At 41.4% G+C, this 21,249-nt stretch overlaps 1 protein-coding gene across 1 annotated transcript in view; it reads right to left on the reverse strand.

The window, feature by feature from the left end:
* The window catches only part of F13A1 (coagulation factor XIII A chain), a 160,983-nt gene that overhangs the window by 51,062 nt on the left and 88,672 nt on the right, over positions 1–21,249 (reverse strand). Inside the window, exons 7-8 of the mRNA XM_017884150.1 lie at positions 12,594–12,768; positions 9,975–10,113 (exon numbers count right to left, since the gene is read on the reverse strand). Of these exons, the coding sequence (XP_017739639.1) occupies positions 9,975–10,113; positions 12,594–12,768 (314 nt within the window). The remainder of the gene's footprint in view (positions 1–9,974; positions 10,114–12,593; positions 12,769–21,249) is intronic.

Below are 21,249 nucleotides of genomic sequence, written 5' to 3' on the forward strand. Positions count from 1 at the left end.
GTAGAAAGAGTGGGACTAAAAGGGAGCTCAGATACCAAGGGTGCAAGAGGATGAGGCTGAGAGCACACCCTGGAAAAGTGTGGGAAGCAATGCAGGGTCTGCAGGGAGAGAAGGGTACAGATGTGGATTAGGGTGAAGTTGTGGAGGTCTCTGAGCAGGAACATGGGGCCAGTTCCCACTGGAGAGCCTCCATCTTTGCTTGGAAGCTGGAAGGAAGGTCACTGTGCATGTCAGACAATGACTCTGCTAGCCTCTCTTCAGAACAGTGAAGGTTGCCCCATCAGGCAGAGGGACCCAGGGAAAAACAGCAATAAAACATTTGCAACCCTGAATGGACCCCATCTTGCTTCCTATACAACCCGAGGTGTTTAGCGATCCTGGCTTTCACTGCTACACCATCACCCTAGATTAATAGGCTCCAGAATAGCCTTATTTAAATTCAAATCTCCTTGGCAAGGTTAGCCTGGAACAAGACAAACATGCTTTGCACTTCAGATCTCAAGTAAAGACTTTTCTTTGAGGATAATATTTCTTTTCAAATGACCAGGACCCAAGGAAAAGTTTCTTTTCTCTCACTCTGACATCTAATTAGTTACACGTGATCTCTTCTAGTTTCACTCACGGCTGAGACGTTATCTGTACATTTAGGGTGGGAGTTTCATAACAGGGTCAGGAACTTGTAGGCAGTGGGTGAGGTGGGGAGGAAGCAAATGCTCCCAGTGGGGCTGGGCCTCCATCAGTGGGTGGAAGGCTAATGGCTCAGCTCCCAGACAGGCCGTGAACAGAATGAGAGGGTGCTACCTCCACAGCCATGGGGATCTCTTTCACCATGCAATCCTCTCTACTCAGGAATGACTAGGGGAATTGTGTCCTAAGTCACTCATGCCTCAAGAGTTTCCATTTGGCTGACATTACACAATTCTATTTAAGCATGCTTAGTTTTTATATTCCAAGTTCCTCCATGAAAGGGACTAATGTTTACAGACATTTCTTTTCCTGTTTTTCGTTTTGTTTTGTTTTCTTGAGACAGAGTCTCATGTTGCCTAGGTTAGTCTTGAACTCCTGGCCTCAAGCCATCCTCCTGCCCCAGTCTTTTCAAGTGCTGGAATTACAGGCGTGGGCATTTTACCCAGATATTTAGCATTTTTGCTGCAATTCGCACGTGTCAGAGGATCTAAATTTCGATATACAGTAGTGTCATTTCCCTTTGTGTTGGAAAACTTCCTTTAGCATGTCCTTAATTTTTTAAAATAGACACATAATAATTGTATATACTATGGGGTACAAAGTGATGATTTTACATATATATATAAAATATCAAATCTCATTGTGGGATAATTAAGTTAATAATATCAATTACCTCCCATATTTATTTTTGTGGTGAGAACATTTGAAATTTACTCTCCTGGCAATTTTGAAATATACAGTATGGTGTAATGAACTATAACCACCATGTTGTATATTTGATCTCAAATACTTATTCCTTCCATACAGACTTTTCCTAATTCCATCCACTGATTCTCCAGGTTGGAAAATATCAACTGATTCCTGAAAAGCTACTTTTCATTCTAAAGCTTCTTTATCTAGATCCATAATAGTTTTTCCATTTTCATCTTGCAATTTCATTATGCATTTGTAGAGTGCATGAATCTACTTTGGGGGCTCTGCTGGTCTCATTCTTCTCCACATCTCCAGCACTAGAGCAGAGCCCAGTCATTAGGAGGTGCTCACTAAGTGTTGGCTAAATAAATCATGAAGACATCTAGCAAGGAAGGTCTTAGTAAACCTTTGCTGTTTGTTTCTCTTTAAGATTCATGGTTTTCTAGTTCTCAGAGCCTTCATTTGAAACTTGAGTTCTCACTATACAGTCAAAATGTACTGTGTCCCTTTAAAGTAAAAATTCTAAATCTCCTTGTTGCCTCTTTCCATAGAAATTAAAATAAAGGCCTCATTTCATTGAGACTTGTTTAATCAAGATGAGAACAACCTTTTGGGAGGATAACAATGCAGATGACAAGTGAAGAACACATCTCTGCTTTATGTTTCTTCCTGTGTGTTCCGTGCAGTGACAGCTAGTAATTTTTAGAGCTCCTTTCAAGGATGCTAATAATTCAGCAGTATTTGTGCAAAGGATTCAGAATCTTCACCAGAGGCGGTACTTCACTAGAACAGCAGCACCATCCCCTGCCAGGGGACCCTACATGGGACGTCATAGTTTATCTTGTGATTCAGTAGATCCATGTGCTTTGAATTTGTGCACAGGAAATAATCACACAAATGTGAAGACAAGTGTGTTATGTAAGAATGTTCATCACGATGTAAGAAAGGGAAATTGGAAGCAGCCTAATTGTCCAATATGTGATCGAGTATTTTGAAACACAGAATAGAATGCTATTCAGCCGTAAAAACGCAGATCTATATTGGCTAGGCAGGAAAGATGTCCATGGCATATTAGTGGTTCAAAATCACACGCAGAGCAGAATTTTAAATGACTCCCACTACCCTTCCTTTTGTATCATTTTCTCCCCTCAGTGTAGGTGAAATCTAGTACTCCTGTGACTATGTTACTTTATGTGTCAAGGAGGATTTTGCAGAAGTAATTAAGTTTACTAATCTGTTGACTTTGAGTTCATTAAAAGGGAGATGATCAGGTGGGTCTGGCCTCATCAGATGAGCCTGTTAAGTTTGAGTCTAGAGATCAGAGACAGAGCTAGTCAGGGATTCAATGCAGCAGAGACATGATCCTGCTGGTTTCAAAGAAGATAGAAGAATCTATGAGTTCTACAGCTGCAAGGAACTGAATTCTTTCAAGAACCTGAACGAGTTTGGAAGAGGACTCTGAGCATTAGACGGGACAACAGTCCTAGCCAACGCTGATCGCAGTTATCTGAAAATCTGTCTTGGTTCTGGCTAACGTCATATCCAGAGGCATAGGAGTCCATGGGGTGGTGAAGAGCTGGACAGAGAACACAGCTGAGACCAACATGGGCTTCAGGGTGCTATGTGTTTGAAGAAAATAAAGTAGTTAATTTAAACAAGGGGTCCTTTACTGCCCTTAACTTGGCTAACTGCTTAAACAGTCCACAGGGTCATCTCATTCACAATCTGTCCAGAAAGGTTTCAGAGAAAAGGAGTTCTTAAAAGGGAAGGAAGAGATATGGGCTTGTAATTTTGTTTGTGCAGCTTTATTAGGGCTCAGGGGAGAGCACAAATAAGATCAAGAGAAAGCCCCGGAGGAGATGTCTTGGACCAGCTTCAACTGTACACCAAGGGTTTGAATTCTTTTATAGCAAAACTGGCAGGGGGTGAAAGAAAGGCACTGTCTTGCAAATCATTTGTGTGTTTGTAGCAGATGGGTGTAGCCCTACCTCTCTGGTTCTGCTAATACACTCTGAATACAGACAACAATATTGTTGACAATAATGGCAGGACATCCTGGGATTATTAAGCTCTGGCCATATCAGGGGCAGAGGGGATAGGATGGGGTGGGAGTTGTTGGAAAGAAGTGGGAACAATTTAGTGGACTCTGAGGCTTGTCTAACAAGACATTTCAAAGTGGAAATGAAAGCCTGGACTGAGAAAAAAACTTGTCAGTTAGGAAATATAATGAAGGAAGATGACAGAAAGGAGTTATTCAGAGGAAAGGTGGCATGCTGCAGGAATCTTTGATGGAGCTGGGAGCATGACACTATTTTAGAATGCAGCTGTTCATTGTTTGAGGCTGTTGGAGTGCTGAAACCAGCAAGGGGCATTTGGATGTTCACTGGCGTCATGTCAAAGGCCAGCAGTCCAGTCAGGTGGAGACCAGGCCAGTGCCCCTGTCCTCTCTGAGACTCAGCTGCTTCAGTTCCCTCTGGCTGGGAGCCACTTGAAGAAACCCTGCGTAGTCAGTCATGAATGGCTTCATTTGCATAGCAATGCTATACGGGGGATAAATGGAGAGCGCCATAGTAGGCATCCCAGCTCAGTAAAGGATGTTGCTGTAGGAATCAATTGGCCACCAAGAAAAAAGAATAAATGAATGTGTTTACTCTTGCTTGTCCTGTGAAGGCAAGGGGTTTTACAAGTCTCATTGAGAAGTCACGGTTTAAATACAGCACAAGAGACCTGGATGGAGGGGGTCGCAGATGGCGGGGTGCACTTCGAGAGATGCTGTAACTCTCACCATGAAACTATGAGGTGTATATGTAGTAGGAGTGATAGTCAGAACCATTAATAAGTGCTCAGACACAGGCATGGACCAAATGGATGTTGCAACCCATCAGAAAGGACACCGACCCTAAATGCAGTTCTACCAGGGCATCCTGGCTGGACACCGGTCCAGATGTGCTCACTCACATACACACTACAGGAGTACTGAATGAGTTTCCATCCACAAAGTCCTTTCGGAGCACTTCTGGGTTCCCTCTGCTGATTTGAAAATGAAACCCTATCCCATTTTACCACTCTGGCATAGCAAGCTAGGAGTTAATATCCTGACTGAACATGAAGAAAATGTTGAATTTTGACAGTATTTGTTTGTATAACTCTAATGTATAAAAAAGTTTCTATAATAAATTCTGTACAATTATCTCCATAATTATTGAAGAGGGTTAAAAAAATTCCACACCCATTAGGATGGCCATAATGATAGTAAGAAAAAACAGAAAAGTCATTTGCAAGAATATGAAGTTGGAACTTTAGTGTATTGCTAGTGGGAATACAGAGTGGAGTAGCTGCTTTGGAAAACAGTTTGGTACTTCACCAAAAGAAATTGAACATCGAGTTACCATACAACCCAGAAATTCCACTCTAAATATATGCCCATGAGAACTAAAAAACATATGTTCACATAAAACTTTTACCTGAATGTTCATGACAACATTATTCATGAAAGCCAAAAATAGAAACAACCCAAATGTACAATGGATAAATGGATAAATAAAATCTGGTTTATCCACCCAATGAAACAGTATTCATCAATGAAAGGGAATGAGGTACTGATACATGCTACAACATGGACGAACCTTGAACACGTTAGGCTCAGTGAAGGAAGCCAGACACAAAAGGTCACATATTACATGATGCCATTTATAGGAAATGATCAGAACAGGCAAATCCGTAGAGAGAGAAAGTAGATTCAAGGCTGCCAGAGTTGGTGAAACGGGGAGTGACGGCTAATAGGTATGGCGAAGGGGACAGAAAATGTTCTGGAATCTGATGATAATGATGGTTACCCAAGACCACAAATATACTAAAAATGGCCCAGTGCCGTGGCTCATGCCCTTAATCTCAGCACTTTCGGAGGCTGAGCCAGGAGAATCTCTTGAGGTCAGGAGTTCAAGACCAGCCTGGGCAACATAGTGAGATCTTATCTCTACAAAAAAAAAATGTTTAAATTAGCCAGGTGTGGTGGGTGTGCCTGTAGTCCCAGCTGCTAGGGAAGCTGAGATGGGAAGATTGCTTGAGCCTGGGAGGTTAAGGCTTCAGTGAGTCATGATCTTGCCATTGCAATCCAGCTTGGGTGACAGACACCCTGTCTCAAAATAATAATAATAATAATACATAAATAAAAATATACTAAAAATTATGGAATTGTGTACTTTAAAGGAGTGAATTTTGTAGTATGTGAAATATATATATATACATATATATACACACATATTTATTTATTTATTTATTTATTTATTTATTTATTTATTTATTTATTTATTTTGAGACACAGTCTTGCTCTGTTGCCCAGGCTGGAGTGCAGTGGCACGATCTCGGCTCACTGAAAGCTCCACCTCCTGGATTCACGCCATTCTCCTGCCTCAGCCTCCCGAGTAGCTGGGACTACAGGTGCCCACCACCATGCCTGGCTAATTTTTTGTGTGTTTTTAGTAGAGACGGGATTTTGCTGTGTTAGCCAGGATGATCTCGATCTCCTGACCTTGTGATCCACCTGCCTCAGCCTCCTAAATTGCTGGGATTATAGGCATGAGCCACTGTGCCAGGCTGTGAAGTATATTTTAATAAGGATGTTAATTATTTTTATTTCTTTATTTTGAGACCTAGTCTCACTCTGTCACCCAGGCTAGAGGAATACTGTGGCATGATCTTGGTTCACTACAACCTCTGTCTCCCAGGTTCAAGCAATTCTCCTGCCTCAGCCTCTCAAGTAGCTGGGACTACAGGCATGCACCACCACGCCCAGCTAATTTTTTTGTAATTTTAGTAGAGACAGGGTATCATCACCATGTTGGTCAGGCTGATCTTTTAAAATTGTTTCCATTTTGACTGTGACCTTTGTATAATGAGGTGATCAAGTTGGGCTCTTCCAAGGTGAGGCCAAACCGTTGCTGTCCCCCTGCCCCTCTAAGTAGCCCTGACTCCCTCCTAACTGAGCCCTCATATTCCTATTTGATGTTTGCACTGCAGCTAAACATTGAGCAAGCGTCTTCATTAAACTGTCCACAGTGATTCATAGTTGCCTTCCCCCCAGAGGTTACATAAAATTCAGAACTCATCAGCACGCTGGGGACAGGCGGCCAAAATTGCTCCTTCTGGGATCTGCTACCTTGCATTTGCCCACTTGGGGTTTCATGTGCTACCCTGGGATCTAATTACTCTGCCCACTGTGCCCTTCTGAGGTTCCTGAGTCCCCAGCCTTCTCCTGAACAGCTAAGGAGCCCAGATCATGGCTTCTGTTGGTGTCAATAGTGGGGCCACTCTTTGCAAAACTGTAGCCCCTCTGAGGTGAGGCTCCCTCTTGGAGGGAAACCTCCTTCATGCAGAGGACCTAAGGTGGCAAACCAGGAAGCAGTCTGTCCTTGATGGTCTGCAGTAATAAGGCTAGAAAGGTCACAGCAAGAGACAGAGCCAAACTTGTCACTCCTGGCTCTGGAGTGTGGCAAGCAGAATACACCCTCTTGTACTCTTCCTCTGAGCCTCTCTACTGGCTGATTTCTGGATTTGGTAGGCTGAGATTTGGCTGAGTCATGGAGAAGAGGACATCCTGAGTCACTGAGACCTAACTGGACAAATTGATTCATCACAAAGTGTGGACCACTGGGACCTGAGTGTTGAAGAAGAAATAGATGGTGGAGGATGAGAGATAGTTCTCAGGTCTCCTTTACTTGGAGAGGAGAGGGGCCCCAGCCAAATACCAGAGTGGGGAAGATAGGTTGAGGTGGGTGTGTCTGACCAGAGCCTGTGGAGGGAGGTAAGTATGAGGCCAATGGCTCCTGAGATCCTTGCTAGGAAATCCATCAGGCCACGTGTTGGCAGCCTGACCTCACAGAGGTCAGCTGATGCCTAACAAATCATTCCTACCCCCACCTCAGCCCCTGTTTAGCCTCCACGCTCACCCTCACCCTTCCTCACCAGCCCTAATGCTCAGGCAGCCCCTGCTTCTTACTAACTGAATCAGCATCAGGCCCACCTCTATGGTAAGCACTCTACCTGGATGACCTGATTTAATCATTATAGCCATCCCATCAGGAAATGGTAACTACTAAGATTACTTTCATTCTACTGATGAAGAAAATGAAGCTCAGAGAGGTGAAATCATTTTCTCAAAGCCACACAGCAAGTAGCTGCCCAAGCCAGAGCTTGACAGAGGGGTGTGACTGTGGTGATCATGCCCTGGCTGGTATGTCTGGGGACAGCCATCACCAGCCTCCTCAATCCAGGAGGGTCTTAGCCATACTCTTATTTTCCTGGACCACCTATAACTTCTAAGGTGCATGGGTGTTTGCACTGGTGAGGCCAAGTGTCCGCTTCTTCTTTAAAAGTACCCCAATGTAACAGAAATAGTGAAGTCATCTTAGGACACTGGGCATCCCTCTTTTTCTGACCTCTTTGATGTACTTGGGTTGATGGAAACATATTGCCTCCAAGAAATTCCAGCTGTGTGACTAATAATGAAGGCAATAATAGCCGCTAACGTTCATTAGGCACCTGTTATGCTCAGCTCTGTGCTGAGTGAAGCAGGGAATATTGTTCTCTCCGCTTTAGAGGAGAAAAGAGGCACAGAGAGGTTGTGCCTTGCCCAAGGTCACACAGCTTGGGCAGTAACAGAGCCAAGCCTTGGCCTCAGATCCCATTGAGCCCTTTGATTCCTGTGCTTCGTGGTCTGGGAACGTCCTGAGTTGTGCTGGCCTCAGCCCCGCAGTAAGTCAGAGCATCTGATCAGGCATCTTGCGTTGAAAACCTACTACAAGACAGGCAAAGGAAGGGGAGTCTCGGGCAGTGGTCTGCAGTGGAAGGTGGGTGGGGAGTCCCAGGCCAGGAAGTACAGTCCCAGGGTGATGGGATATTTGAGTAAGGCAACAAAGGAACAAACGGTGTCAGGGAAAGGGGAAGTAATTTGGAGCAGGGACCTGATTGAAGAGGACAGGGTACCAAAAGCAAGATCTAGCTTCACAATTTTGTATTAATTCTGTTTAGGGCCTGTGGGGTTATTTGTTGGAGTGCCCCATAGGGACTTATTTGATGATGGGAGGTATCTGTCAAGGAGCTGGGAAGGATAACTTTGAACTGCACTTAACTACAAAGGCTGTGTGTGTGTGTAAGGAAGAGATATGGAGAATGCCAAATAACTATCTTTTTGTCATTTTTAACAATTGCAATGAGTTTTTGGGTGACTATTTTGGTCTGTTTTGTCATTCCATATACATGCAGGGCTGAGATATTATAATTCTGTATGCTTAAAGCGTTCTTTATATTTCTGTTCAATTTACAGAGACAAGGTTTTGTCTTACACGTGCCCTCCAGCTTACTACGGCTTAGCTCATTCCCTTCCAATGAACTGTACTGTTTTTAATTCATGGTAGCCCTTTGCTACTCATTCAGCAATTTCATTTCAACATTCTCCAATGAATGTATGCCTCTGCTGGTGGGTTAATACTGCTCCTACAACTGGGATCCATTCCTATAACATGAGGAAGTTCAGGCACTTCTAACTTTTAGTTTTGCTTAAAATGAACTTATAACTTCCTACCATCCCCATTTGGATACTTTTACAACAGACAGTGTTTTAGCTTTATTATTTGTGCATGAGACTCATTTTTGGCTTAGAAGTTCTACCTAGCTCAATGCCTGACCACAGAGGAACTTATGTTCCAATTTCCTCCCACACAGACCTTGATAAAAATTATTTCTATTTAAACTCTTAGGATTTTTTTCCTTTCTTCTTAGTGTATTGATTTGGACTTAGGGGGTCTCAAGGAAAAATAGAATTTCCCTGGGATCTTAAGCTCCCTCTAGCCAGTTTGTGGTAAAGCTGTTCAGGCCAGTGAGAGAACCCCACAGCTGGTTTTGGGGAACAATTTCAGCTTCACTCCCATTTCCATATCTCAATGAAAGGTGACAGTATAATCAAGGAGAATCTCATCTTTACATTCAAAAGGAAATCCTATACTGCTGAAGTTATTTAAAAGGTTTTGGTTAACGGTCAGAAGCACTTGGGTTTATTCCCAGCTCACCAGATGTATGACCATGAGCAAACCTTTTGGGGCCTCAGTTTCCTCATTTGTAAATGGGGATATTAATAACTTCCACCTGATAAAACTAAGAAGAATTGGAGTTGATCATGCATGCACAAAGACTGATGCATAGTAAGTGCTTAATAAATGTTAGCTCTATTACTTCTGGGGCACTGACCCAGAGAACGCTTGGCTCCAATGCTTCTGCTATTAATTGTAAGATTAATATATCAAGGTAGAGAGGAACTAGTATAGGCATATGCAGCAGCTAAAACTATGACCTTTTTTTTTGGTGGTTGCTATTATAAGGAATGATTGATTTTTATCACTAGGAACCCAAACTGTCTTTCAGTAACATTTCTAATTCATTTGCTAAGACAATCTTTGACAACCAGACTTTTCTGCCTATGCTATTGAATGGTCCTCAAAGCAGAACAGAAAGAAACATCAGACTGAGTCTATCTTGTGGCAAATGTGTAACATTACTATAATGTGACATCAACCAAAGCCATTGACAATCAAACTCACCACACTGAATCCTTGGTGAGTTTGGAATTCACGTTCCCATCTTCTTCCAGGAAGATGTCCATTTGCAAATTGGCATCATTATCATGGGCAGAGAAATAATTGGTAACAATTCTTGCTGGTATTCCAAGGCACCGTAAAACTACAGGAAAGGACAGACCACAGCTAAACACATCACCAGAATTTAATAAACACACAGTGAAAAAAAGTGTTCTTGTAGGGGACTTCCTTCCTGACCAACATGAAAAGCCCTTTGGACATGTTATCCTCAAATGTTGCATGCTGGAGAAGGGTGGTCATTCAACCCCATGGGGGTGGTAGAGAGGAATTTTGCTGTTGAATCCTTCAGAATTGCAGCTGGTGTCAAATGAAGCCAAGTAGAGTAGAATTCCAACAGGGTTCTAATTGTTTCGTTTCTAAGCTATGATCATCAACATAGTATTATTTTAGTCCCATGAATGGGACAATGTTTCTGAAAATACAATTTCAAAAACCCACTAATAGGAAGTTAGGAATTTACAGAGCAGGTCCTTGGTGGAATTTGCTCTCTTGGCCAGAATTTACTTTTGTTAACATGCATTGGAGGGTGACACCACAGATTCATTTTAATTGTTAGATAATAAATTACCCAGATACCTTTCTTGCCATATGTACCTATTGATTAAACTTAATCCAAATGCCCTCCCTGGCTCCCAGGATGCCAGACATCAGGGCTTATTGAAAATAATTCAGCTGACAATGTTAAGATTAATGACTTGGCTTGCTTTTTTATTTTCTCCTTCAGAATAGTTTAGCATTTTTAACCAAAGACTACCCACCTCCTTCAACAGAACAACCTTGGAAGTCCAAACTGGCAGTCTGGTAGAGATTCAAGGGTTCCCCTCCTTAAAGGACTTGATCTTAATGCCCCAAACAACATTGGCAGCTGCCACAGGCCTCCTGTTCCCATCTTCCTGTCTTGATTTGCAGCCCTATTCACACAGGGTCTTACCAATAAAACGATTGCAACTCTCCCTCTGTTTCTGGCTGAACACTAATTCACATTATCCCAGACACAACTTGGTCAAGAGTCTGCCTTACTCAATAATTTCAAGAAAGCGAGGCTTGACTTTAGGGCACCAGTTCTTCCTTCCCCCAGTTTCCATCTTCAGGTTTACTCTCATTGTGACTTCCCCACAGTGTGTTTCTGCCTTTTCTTAATTTACCACACAAAGCCTGCTTTTTATGCCAAAGACATGAATGGATATAAGGTGTTCACTATTTTATCTGGTTGTGAGCCTGAAGAAATTACACTGGCATAGTGAAATTGTGGGCATGCAGAGGGCTTGGGTCCTTTCTGTCTTCCTAAAATCATTTCACAAGAGTGGTTGCCTCTGTTGGGCATCTTTTGCCTTGTCTTGACTTGGGAGCCTCAAGGGAGGGGATGACCTCCAACCTTTAACCTACCATGAAGTTCAGGCTTTTATCTGGAACTTCAGAGACCAGTGCTTTTAGGGGACTATATTTTTGATTTTTATTGCTCCAAAGAAATACATATTCCTTCTTCCCTGGGTTATATTTAAATGGCTAAGAAAATAATCTTATCCTGTTTGATACTATGGGAAAACAAAACAAAACTCATGACTATTTTTTTGACTTCTATCACCAAGTGTTAGACTGTTGAGACTTTGAGCTAAAACAAACAGGTTTTGTAATCATTTTTTAAAATGACCTCCCTCCAGCCTCCAGTCCCTCCCTTTGTTTTTGATTTAAAAAATGTTAACTGGGTAAAACATTCTTTATTAATGAGCAGGCAGAAAGGACACCCCAACTTGAGCTTAATGTTTCTCCAAGGCTGTAGAAATGGCTTGTGAATGAAAATCGTTACCAATGATGAAGACATACTGAAATAAATGTATTTTAAAAAATATTCACTGAATTAATTGTAATATTGTCTGGGTCTAGAGAGGCAAATGCCACTTTGAAAAATGATGCATGACGCTAAAGAGAATAATTCTGTTCTCATATACTTTCGTCTACAGATTGGATGTTGGGTGGATTAAAAACTAGTAGGGAAACTGGAGAGGGAAAGATTGTTCATTATGTTCTGATCTCTAATTTGCTCAGGGGCATTGAGACGTGTAAAAGTGAATATGAGACCACCTGCTATAATACTTTCCATAACTGGGATAAAAATTAAGTAGATATATTTATAAAATTCTCAATAATAAATAAATACACATATTTATACAACTTCTCAATGACAAATAAGCACTATATATCTTTCCTTATTTATTATTTTAGTTTTAACTGTTTTAGTTTTGTAAAAATGTGGTGGCTGAAAAGAAAATGGCTTTTTTCTCAACATTCTTACTGTAACTCTATTTCTTCAGGTGTTAAGTGATGGATTACACAGGAAATAGTCTATCATTCTCTCTATAAAGATTCTGCAGTCAAAGAGAGACTATGAGCATATTTGGCCCACTACAATTTAATTATGCATTGACTACATCCCAGAATGCTCACCCACAAATTCCATAGTGCCAACAGGGGCTGCGATGTCTCTTTGTTAGGTTATTGATAAAATGTCTTAAAGTGAAGTTTCCTTTACATTAAAAAGAAATTACTCAATTGGATACTTACATGTGTTAAAGACACCAGCAAAAACCCAGCATTGGCCATACCGGACTGGATTCTCAGAGCTCTGGTATTCCAACAGAATGTCAACGCTTCCAGTCCAGGCCGATGGGGGTACACCATAGGCATAGATATTGTCCCAGGATCCAACGAGGACACCTTCGTCATCTTTGGCATTCACCTAAATGAGTCCATGAGAAGTGAGAAGGAAGAAAGTTCATTTAGGTTTGTCTACTCCAGGCTATGCATGGCGTAAGCTATGGCTACCATTGCCTTCTATAGGTTGTGCCCAGTGAAAAGAGTACACTTCTGTCCAATTTACCATTACATTGTCAGAAAAAAAGATGCAAAAACTAAATGTGCAAGAGGAGACCAAACAACCAAGATTGCCTGTTAAATAGCATATTATTATAGCAAGGCAAAGTTGAATGGCAGATAGGAGGAGTGTGACAGCTACCTGATTGGAAGAAGACATACACAGGACACTTGGTTTGGGCTAGAATAGTGCTCAAGAATGATGTGGGGAAGAGAGGAAGAAGACCTACAAAAGATAAAAGCTCAAGTAGGGATCTTGACCACTTGGAAAGAGAATTCAAAACTCACAAATGAGAAAGTAGTGGTTTAATGGATTTTGACTTTCATTTTGAGTGGTAATTCTAATAAATTGAAAAAGTTAACAGATGTTGTCATGGAATCATTAAGAGTTAAGAAAATAGATTAACAGATTCCCATGGGATGCTTACAGAGGATTTTGTTTTGTTTCTCCTTTTCTTTCTCTTTCTTTTCTTTTCTTTTCTTTCTTTCTTTCTTTCTTTCTTTCTTTCTTTCTTTCTTTCTTTCTTTCTTTCTTTCTTTCTTTCTCTTCTTTTCTTTCTTTTTTCTCTTCCTTCCTTCCTTCCTTCCTCCTTCCCCTTCCTTCTCCTTCCTTCCTTCCTTCCTTCCTTCCTTCTTTCCTTTCTTCCTTTCTTCCCTTTCTTTTTTTTATAAGGTCTCGATCTGTAATGCAGGCTGGAATGCAGTGGCACGATCATGGTTCAATGTAGACTCAAACTCTCAGGCTCAAGTGATCCTCCCACTTCAGTCACCCAAGTAGCTAGGACTACAAGTGCAGCTCGGCTAATTTAATTTATTTTTTGTTTTTGTAGAGCCAGGGTCTCCCTATGTTGCCCAGGCTAGTCTTGAACTCCTGGGCTCCAGTGATTCTTCTGCCTCAGCCTCCCAAAGAGTTGGAATTACAGGTGTGAGTCACCATGCCTGGCCCAGAGTTTCTTGTTTCCTTTGTAAAATTCACTTAAGTATTATTTTTATGATTGTTTAAACTGATTAAAGTTTTAGAGTTTTCTTATGGTTTAAATATGGAAGAGACTTTAGCAGAGAAAGGCAATCTTGAATATCTGGAAAAACCTGCCACACCTTCAGACTACACTCATCTTGTAGCAGCAGACCTAACGTGCAGAAGCAAAGACCTTTTGTGTTTAGATAATAAAACAAAGGCCAAGAGGTAGCAGTTCCAAAGCACCTTGCCAGTTTTTTTCTGGGCACTGCTGAATCTACCTCTCTTGGTGTAATGTTGATCATGTTTAATTACAGTCAGAAGAGTCTAGGTAGAGAGACCAGGAGCTTTTCCAAAAACTGGTGCCATTTCAACAATGTTTACATTGACATTACAATGGTGTGGAGCCTTGCTGGTTGAGGCATTCATGAATCAGCAATGTTGGCATTCCCTGGGAGCTTGTTAGAAATGCAGAATCTCAGGCCCCTCCCAGAACTCTTGAATACGAATTTGCATTTTAATAAGATCACTGGGTGATTTGCGTGCACATTAGTTTAGAAGCACAGGTCGGAGTTATAATGCAAAGACATTAGTAAGCAATGTGAAACACATGATTGAAGCATGTGTGTTTTGATTATGAAAATCACAGAAGAGACATTAAAACATGGTAAGCTTTTTTTGTGTTTGCTGCCTCACCAACTAACAACTCAGCCTCATCACCTGCCTAGACCCCTCTTTTTGACTTGGTGTGTCTAGTTGTAGAGAAGTCTACCTTCCCCACTGGTTTATCAGTTCATCGGGGGCAAAGGAAAAAAAATCTTCATCTTTCTGAATTTTACCAAGGGTTAGCAAAGACTGGGTGCTCAGTAGTTGTTCACCAATCACTTGTATAGTCAACAAGGAAATGTACATTTGAGTAAGAATAAGACCTTCTGCTTGGAGAGAGATGGACAACAAACCAATCAAGTGGAAGTAAAGATTACTGATATTAAGACAGAAAAATGTAGAGGTAGAGTGGGAACCTGAGGAAGGGAGTTATCAGTTAGGTTGGAGGGTGGTGGTGGTGATGCTGGGGGCCTAACAGAGGGAGATGACACGCAAACTGGCCAGAAAAGGTCATCTACATAGGTGAAACAGTTTTAATAAATGCGTAGTGTCATGAAACAATATGGCAGGCTCTGGGACCTGTTAGGAGCTCTGCATGGGTATTATGTAAGTAGGCAATAATGAATGAAATAAAAAATACTAGAAGAAAACATTCAAGATGTGCAAGCATCTTGTACTGTGAATGACAAACCCTTCACTGAAATGTGAGATTTACTCTGGCACTGAGTGGCATTTCCCACGGACGGTCCCTTCTGGGGAGTGTTGTCTAGAAGATCACTATTCAATTTGGTTTAGACATGCTATTTTCCCCCTTTAACTCTGTGTCCAGTCAGGTTAAAGTGAAGAAGAACTTTAGTAACCATGCTGTTAATTTGTTCAATGTAGGAAAAAAATGAACTCTTTGGGGGTCTCTAAAAGACCTTGTTCAGCTAATTGCAAATTCATGCCTTTGATATAAATTTTGACTTTAGCTTATAGAGTCATGAAATTACTAGGGTGCAGCAGGCTTTAGCCAAACGTTCTGGCCATATTAAAGATCAGTACTTCTCCTTGCAGTTGGATTGATTATTTAAAAATCTGTATCCGTTATCATGAAGATTGAAGAATGTCTTGGTAGGCTATCATGTGGCTGGGTCTTTGTGGGTAGGTAGGTTTAGCTTTGAACTCACATTATCATTCCCTTATCACTGAGACATAAAATAGGCTCTATGAATTTCAGAGGTAAGGGCTCTTAAACTGTGGTCCTGATAACTGATTTTCAAACAGCCATTAATTACAAGGGCTATTTATAGCATAGGGCTGAACTCAATCAGCTAAGGGGAAGAGTAAGGAAAAAAAGCTCTGTCCTCTACAGACCTTTTAATTGTTACTGCTGAGCTGTTCCCTGTTGCTAGATAAATCACAACTCTCATTTATTAGCATTTGGGCAGATTAGCTACTGTTTTCTAATTAGAACATTGATTTCTGGGGAGCTCAGGCCCTGTAAGAGGTAAGTTTTTAGTGACAGATGTAAAGGGTTAAAATAATATCTCCTCTCCCAAACAACAAGATATGCTTGGAGGACACTTCGAGGACATGTTTGTCCTTTTTCATGCCACAGTTGGCTGTTTTAACACCCTCTCATGAACTCAGGGTTTGACCAGTGGCAGAATAGTGTCTTGGTCTTAGGTCACTGGTGGTCAAGTAGACAATACAAGTGCAGGACTATGTACAGGAAGCATTATTCAACTTCATTAAGGCTACACTAAATTGCCCTCCCATATTACCTACAAAATTGGAAAAATTTTCAAAAACCCCTAAAAGTCATTGTCAGCAACCTCAGTGGCATAATATAATGCAATACACTTCAAAACATGGTGCCAAGAAAAGATGAAGATCGTGGAGTGAAGCAGAGAGACAACATGGCTCAGCTCCGAACCAAAAACCTGAGATTTCTAATTTGTATTTCAAAATCTAGCAAGTAATACATATAATTAAAATGCTGATCTTTTTGGCCAGGCATGTAATCCCAGCACTTTGAGAGACAAGACAGATGGATCACTTGAGGTCAGGAGTTCAAGACCAGCCTGGCCAACATAGTGAAACCCCGTCTCTACTGAAAAGACAAAAACTAGCTGGGCATAGTGGCACATGCCTGTAGTCCCCACAACTCTGGAGGCTAAGGCAGGAGAATTGCTTGAACCTGAAAGAAAGAGGTTGCAGTGAGCTGACTGCACCACTGCACTCCAGTCTGGGCAACAGAATGAGATCCTGTCTCAAAAAAAAAAAGAAAAAGAAAAAAAAAAGCGAATCTTTTAATTGTTCTGAACAGAATGGTGGAAACATCTGCTGTGGAGAAACGAGTGAAAAAGGGTCTCCACCTTAAAAGAGGTAGAGATTCTGGAACACAATTGGGAAATAATACAAGCCGAGAGTATCCCCCAATGGAACTGAGATATAACTCCAGTTAGCGGGGTGGGTTCTGGAATGACACATGTAGGAGAATCTTAACGGAAAGAGCAGACCCTAAGCATGCTACCAAAGATTGTTCATCTTCTTAAACTGTACTCTTCACTCCAATCTCTTGCAGAGTACTGAAGAGTAGATAGAATGTGGTACATTGGCCTCAAATTGTAGTTCAGAGGAGTTATCAAACTAATTTTAGATTGAGAAGAGAGAATTTCATTTATTACAGCAAATAGAATGTCTAGAGACAGGAGTGATGCAAGTTTAAGCAGAAATGAAGGGAAAGGAAAGTGCACACAGAGGAAGAGACAGAGAGAGAGGGAAATATCATGAAAAAATATACGTAGAAGAAAACAAAATTAAGGAGCATAAGTCATTTTCTCACAACCTTTTAGGAGATCACAGACCAAAGGCAACAAATTAAGGATCAAATCATACCATTACAGAACTAATAATAAATTATAAGCTGCAAGAAACAGAATACATATTATTAAAAATAAAAATTAATGACATAGAAGAAAACTTGAGATCATCAAAGAAAATACTAATAAAAAACCAAAGTAATGAATTATTTAGAGAGATTCTAATAGTTCCATAGTTATGGAAAACAAAGATGATACAACATTAGGATAATTAGTGTCCTTAAAATAGAGAACCCAAGGATTTGGACCATGATGGTGGATGGGAGGCAGGACTAGATTGCACCTCCGGACAAAGCAGCATGTGGAGGCTTACACTGTAAATTTCAGCTCCAGGTCGACTGCAAGAACAAACCAGCAATCCTGAGAGGACCCACAGACTCTCTGAAGGAAGCAGACTCCTCCTGCAGGACCCGAGAGACGCCCCCACCAAATACTATGAGTGTCCCAACTGCGGAAGTGGGAAAGGGAGACCCTCCTCTCCCGAACACAAATCTCCACTGGAGAAGCTGAAGGTCTGTTTGTGGGTGAAGGTTCAGACTTCCCCTGGAGCTGAGTCAACCTGGAGAGCTGAGGGAAATACAGGGGTAGAGAAAGTAGCAGAAAGGCCCTGGGAGCTTGCTGGGTCCCCTAGCAGGCCATCCCTGCCTGGCACCACAGAGATCCATCAGAAGGGTGGACAGAGGAGCAGAGGGTAAAACTCCACATGGAGAAGGAAATCTCTAGCTGAACTTTGTAGCAATTTGAATGGGGTGAGAAGCCTCCTGGCCAGAACTTAGGGGAGGGTGCAAATCTGGTGTGCAGACTCCACAGGTGTGGAAGAACCAAGCCCTTTTCTTTTGCAGCTGGGAGATGGGTAGAGTAGGTCAGGTTTTCAAGCCCATCTTGCTGTCTGCCTGGAAATGGACTCAGCGCTGTTGAGGAGGGGCACAGTAGGAGTGAGACTGGCCCTTTGGTTTGCATGGGAGCCGGGTGACTCCTGTGACTGCCAGCTTCCCCCACTTTCCTGACAATCTGCATGACTCAGCAGAAGCAGCCATAATCCTCTTAGGCACACAGCTCCAGTGACCTGGAAATCTCACCCCTGTCCCCCACAGTAGCTGAAGCAAGACCTGCCCAAGGAGAGTCTGAGCTCAGACATGCCTAGCCAGCCACCAGTTGATGGTCCTTCCCTATCTACCCTGGTAGTGGAAGACAAAGGGCATATAATCTTGGGAGTTCTGGCGCCCTACCCACCACTGGTTCCTTCCCATACCACCACAGCTGATGCTCTTTGGAAAGCGCCACCTCCTGGCAGGGGGCCAACCAGCACAAAAATAGAGCCTGAAACCACCAAAGCTAAGAACCCTAACAGAGTCCATTGTATCCCCCTGCCACCTCCACTGGAACAGGCACTGGTATGCAAGGCTGAGAGACCCATAGATGGCTCACATCACAGGATTCTGTGCGGACAATGCCCAGTTCCACTCCAGAGCTGGGTAGACTCACTGGGTGGATAGACCCAGAAGAGAGACAATCACTGCAATTTGGTTCACAGGAAGCCACATCCATAGGAAAAGGGGGAGAGTACTACATCAAGGGAACACCCCACGGGACAAAAGAATCTGCACAGCAGCCTTCAGCCCCAGACCTTCCCTCTGACAGAGGCTCCCCAAATGATAAGGAACCACAATGACCAACCCTAGTAATATGCCAAAACAAGGTCCTTCAACACCCCCCAAAAATCACACCAATTCACCAGCAATGGATCCAAACAAAGAATAAATTCCTGATTCACCTGTAAAAGAATTCAAGAGGTTAGTTATTAAGCTAAACAGGGAGGGACCAGAGAAAAGTGGAGCCCAATGCAAGGAAACCCAAATAATTATACAAGAAGTGAAGGGACAAATATTCAAGGAAATAGCTTAAAGAAAAAACAAGCAAAAGTTCAGGGAACTCTGGACAAATGTTTAGGAACGTGAAACGCTCTGGAAAGTCTTAGCGATAGAATCGAACAAGTGGAAGAAAGAAATTCAGAGCTCAAAGACAAGTTCTTTGAATTAACCCAATCCAACAAAGACAAAGAAAAAGGAATAAGAAAATATGAACAAAGTCTCCAAGAAGTCTGGGATTATGTTAAACGACCAAACCTAAGAATAATCGGTGTTCCTGAGGAAGAAGAGAATTCTGAAAGCTTGGAAAACATCTTTGCGGTAATAATTGAGGAATACTTCCCCGGCCTGGCTAGAGACCTAGACATCCAAATACAAGAAGCACAAACAACACCCAGGAAATTCACCACAGAAAGATCTTTGCCTAGGCACATTTTCATTAGGTTATCTAAAGTTAAGACAAAGGAAAGAATCTTAGGAGCTGTGAGACAGAAGCACCAGGTAACCTATAAAAGAAAACCTAGCAGATGAACAGCAGATTTCTCAGCAGAAATCCTACAGTCTAGAAGGGATTGGGATCCTATCTTCAGCCTCTTCAAACAACACAATTATCAGCCAAGAATTTTGTATCCAGTGAAGCTAAGCATCATATTTGAAGGAAAGATACAGCCTTTTTCAGACCAACAAATGCTGAGATGATTCACCATTACCAAGCCACCACTACAAGAACTGCTAAAAAGAGCTCTAAAGCTTGAAGCAAATCCTGGAAACACATCAAAACATAACTTCTTTAAAGCACAAATCACACAGGACCTATTAAACAAAAATGCAAGTTAAAAGCAAAACAAAAAACCAAAGTACACAGGCAACAAAGAGCATGATGAATGCAATGGTACCTCACATTTCAATACTAACATTGAATGTAAATGGCCTAAATGCTATATTTAAAAGATGCAGAACTGAAGAATGGATAAGAACTCACCAACTGTCTGCTGCCTTCAGAACACTCACCTACCACATAAGGACTCACATAAACTTAAAGTAAAGGGTGGAAAAAGGCATTTCATGTAAATGGACACCAAAAGTGAGCAGGGGTAGCTATTCTTATATCAGACAAAACAAACTTTAAAGCAACAGCAGTTAAAAGAGACAAAGAGGGACATTATATAATGGTAAAAGGCCTGTACAACAGGAAAATATTACAATCCTAAACAAATGTGCACTGAACACCGAAGTTCCCAAATTTATAAAACAATAACTAATAGACCTAAGAAATGAGACAGACAGTAACACAATAGTAGTGGGGGACTTCAATACTCCATTGACAGCACTAGACAGGTCATCAAGACAGAAAGTCAACAAAGAAATAATGAATTTAAACTATACCTTGGAACAAATGGACTTAACAGATATATACAGAGCATTTCATCCAACAGCCACAGAATACACATTCTAATCAACAGTGCATAGAACTTTCTCCAAGATATACCATATGATAAACCATAAAATGAGCCTCAATAAATGTAAGCAAATTGGAATTACATCAAGCACTCTCTCAGACCACAGTAAAATAAAACTGGAAATCAACTCTAAAATAAACCTACAAAACCATGCAAATACATGGAAATTAAGTAACCTGCTCCTGAATGAGCACTGGGTCAAAAACAAAATCAAGATGAAAATTTAAAAATTATTTGAACTGAATGACAATAATGACACAACCTATCAAAGCCTTTGGGATATAACAAAGGCAGTGCTAAGAGGAAAGTTCATAGCCCTAAAGGCCTACATTAAAAAGACCAAAAGAGCACAAACTGACATTCTAAGGTTACATCTCAAGGAACTAGAGAAACAAGAACAAACCAAACCCTAACATAGCAGAAGAAAAGAAATAACCAAGATCAGAGCAGAACTAAACAAAACTGAAACAAATAAACAAACAAAAATACAAAAGATAAATGAAACAAAAAGCTGGTTATCTGAAAAGATAAATAAAATTGACAGATCTTTTCTTTTTTTTCTTTTCTTTTTTTTTTTTTTTTTTTTTT

The sequence above is a fragment of the Rhinopithecus bieti genome, unplaced genomic scaffold, assembly GCF_001698545.2.
Source record: "Rhinopithecus bieti isolate Rb0 unplaced genomic scaffold, ASM169854v2 scaffold_14232, whole genome shotgun sequence".
NCBI lineage: Eukaryota > Metazoa > Chordata > Mammalia > Primates > Cercopithecidae > Rhinopithecus > Rhinopithecus bieti.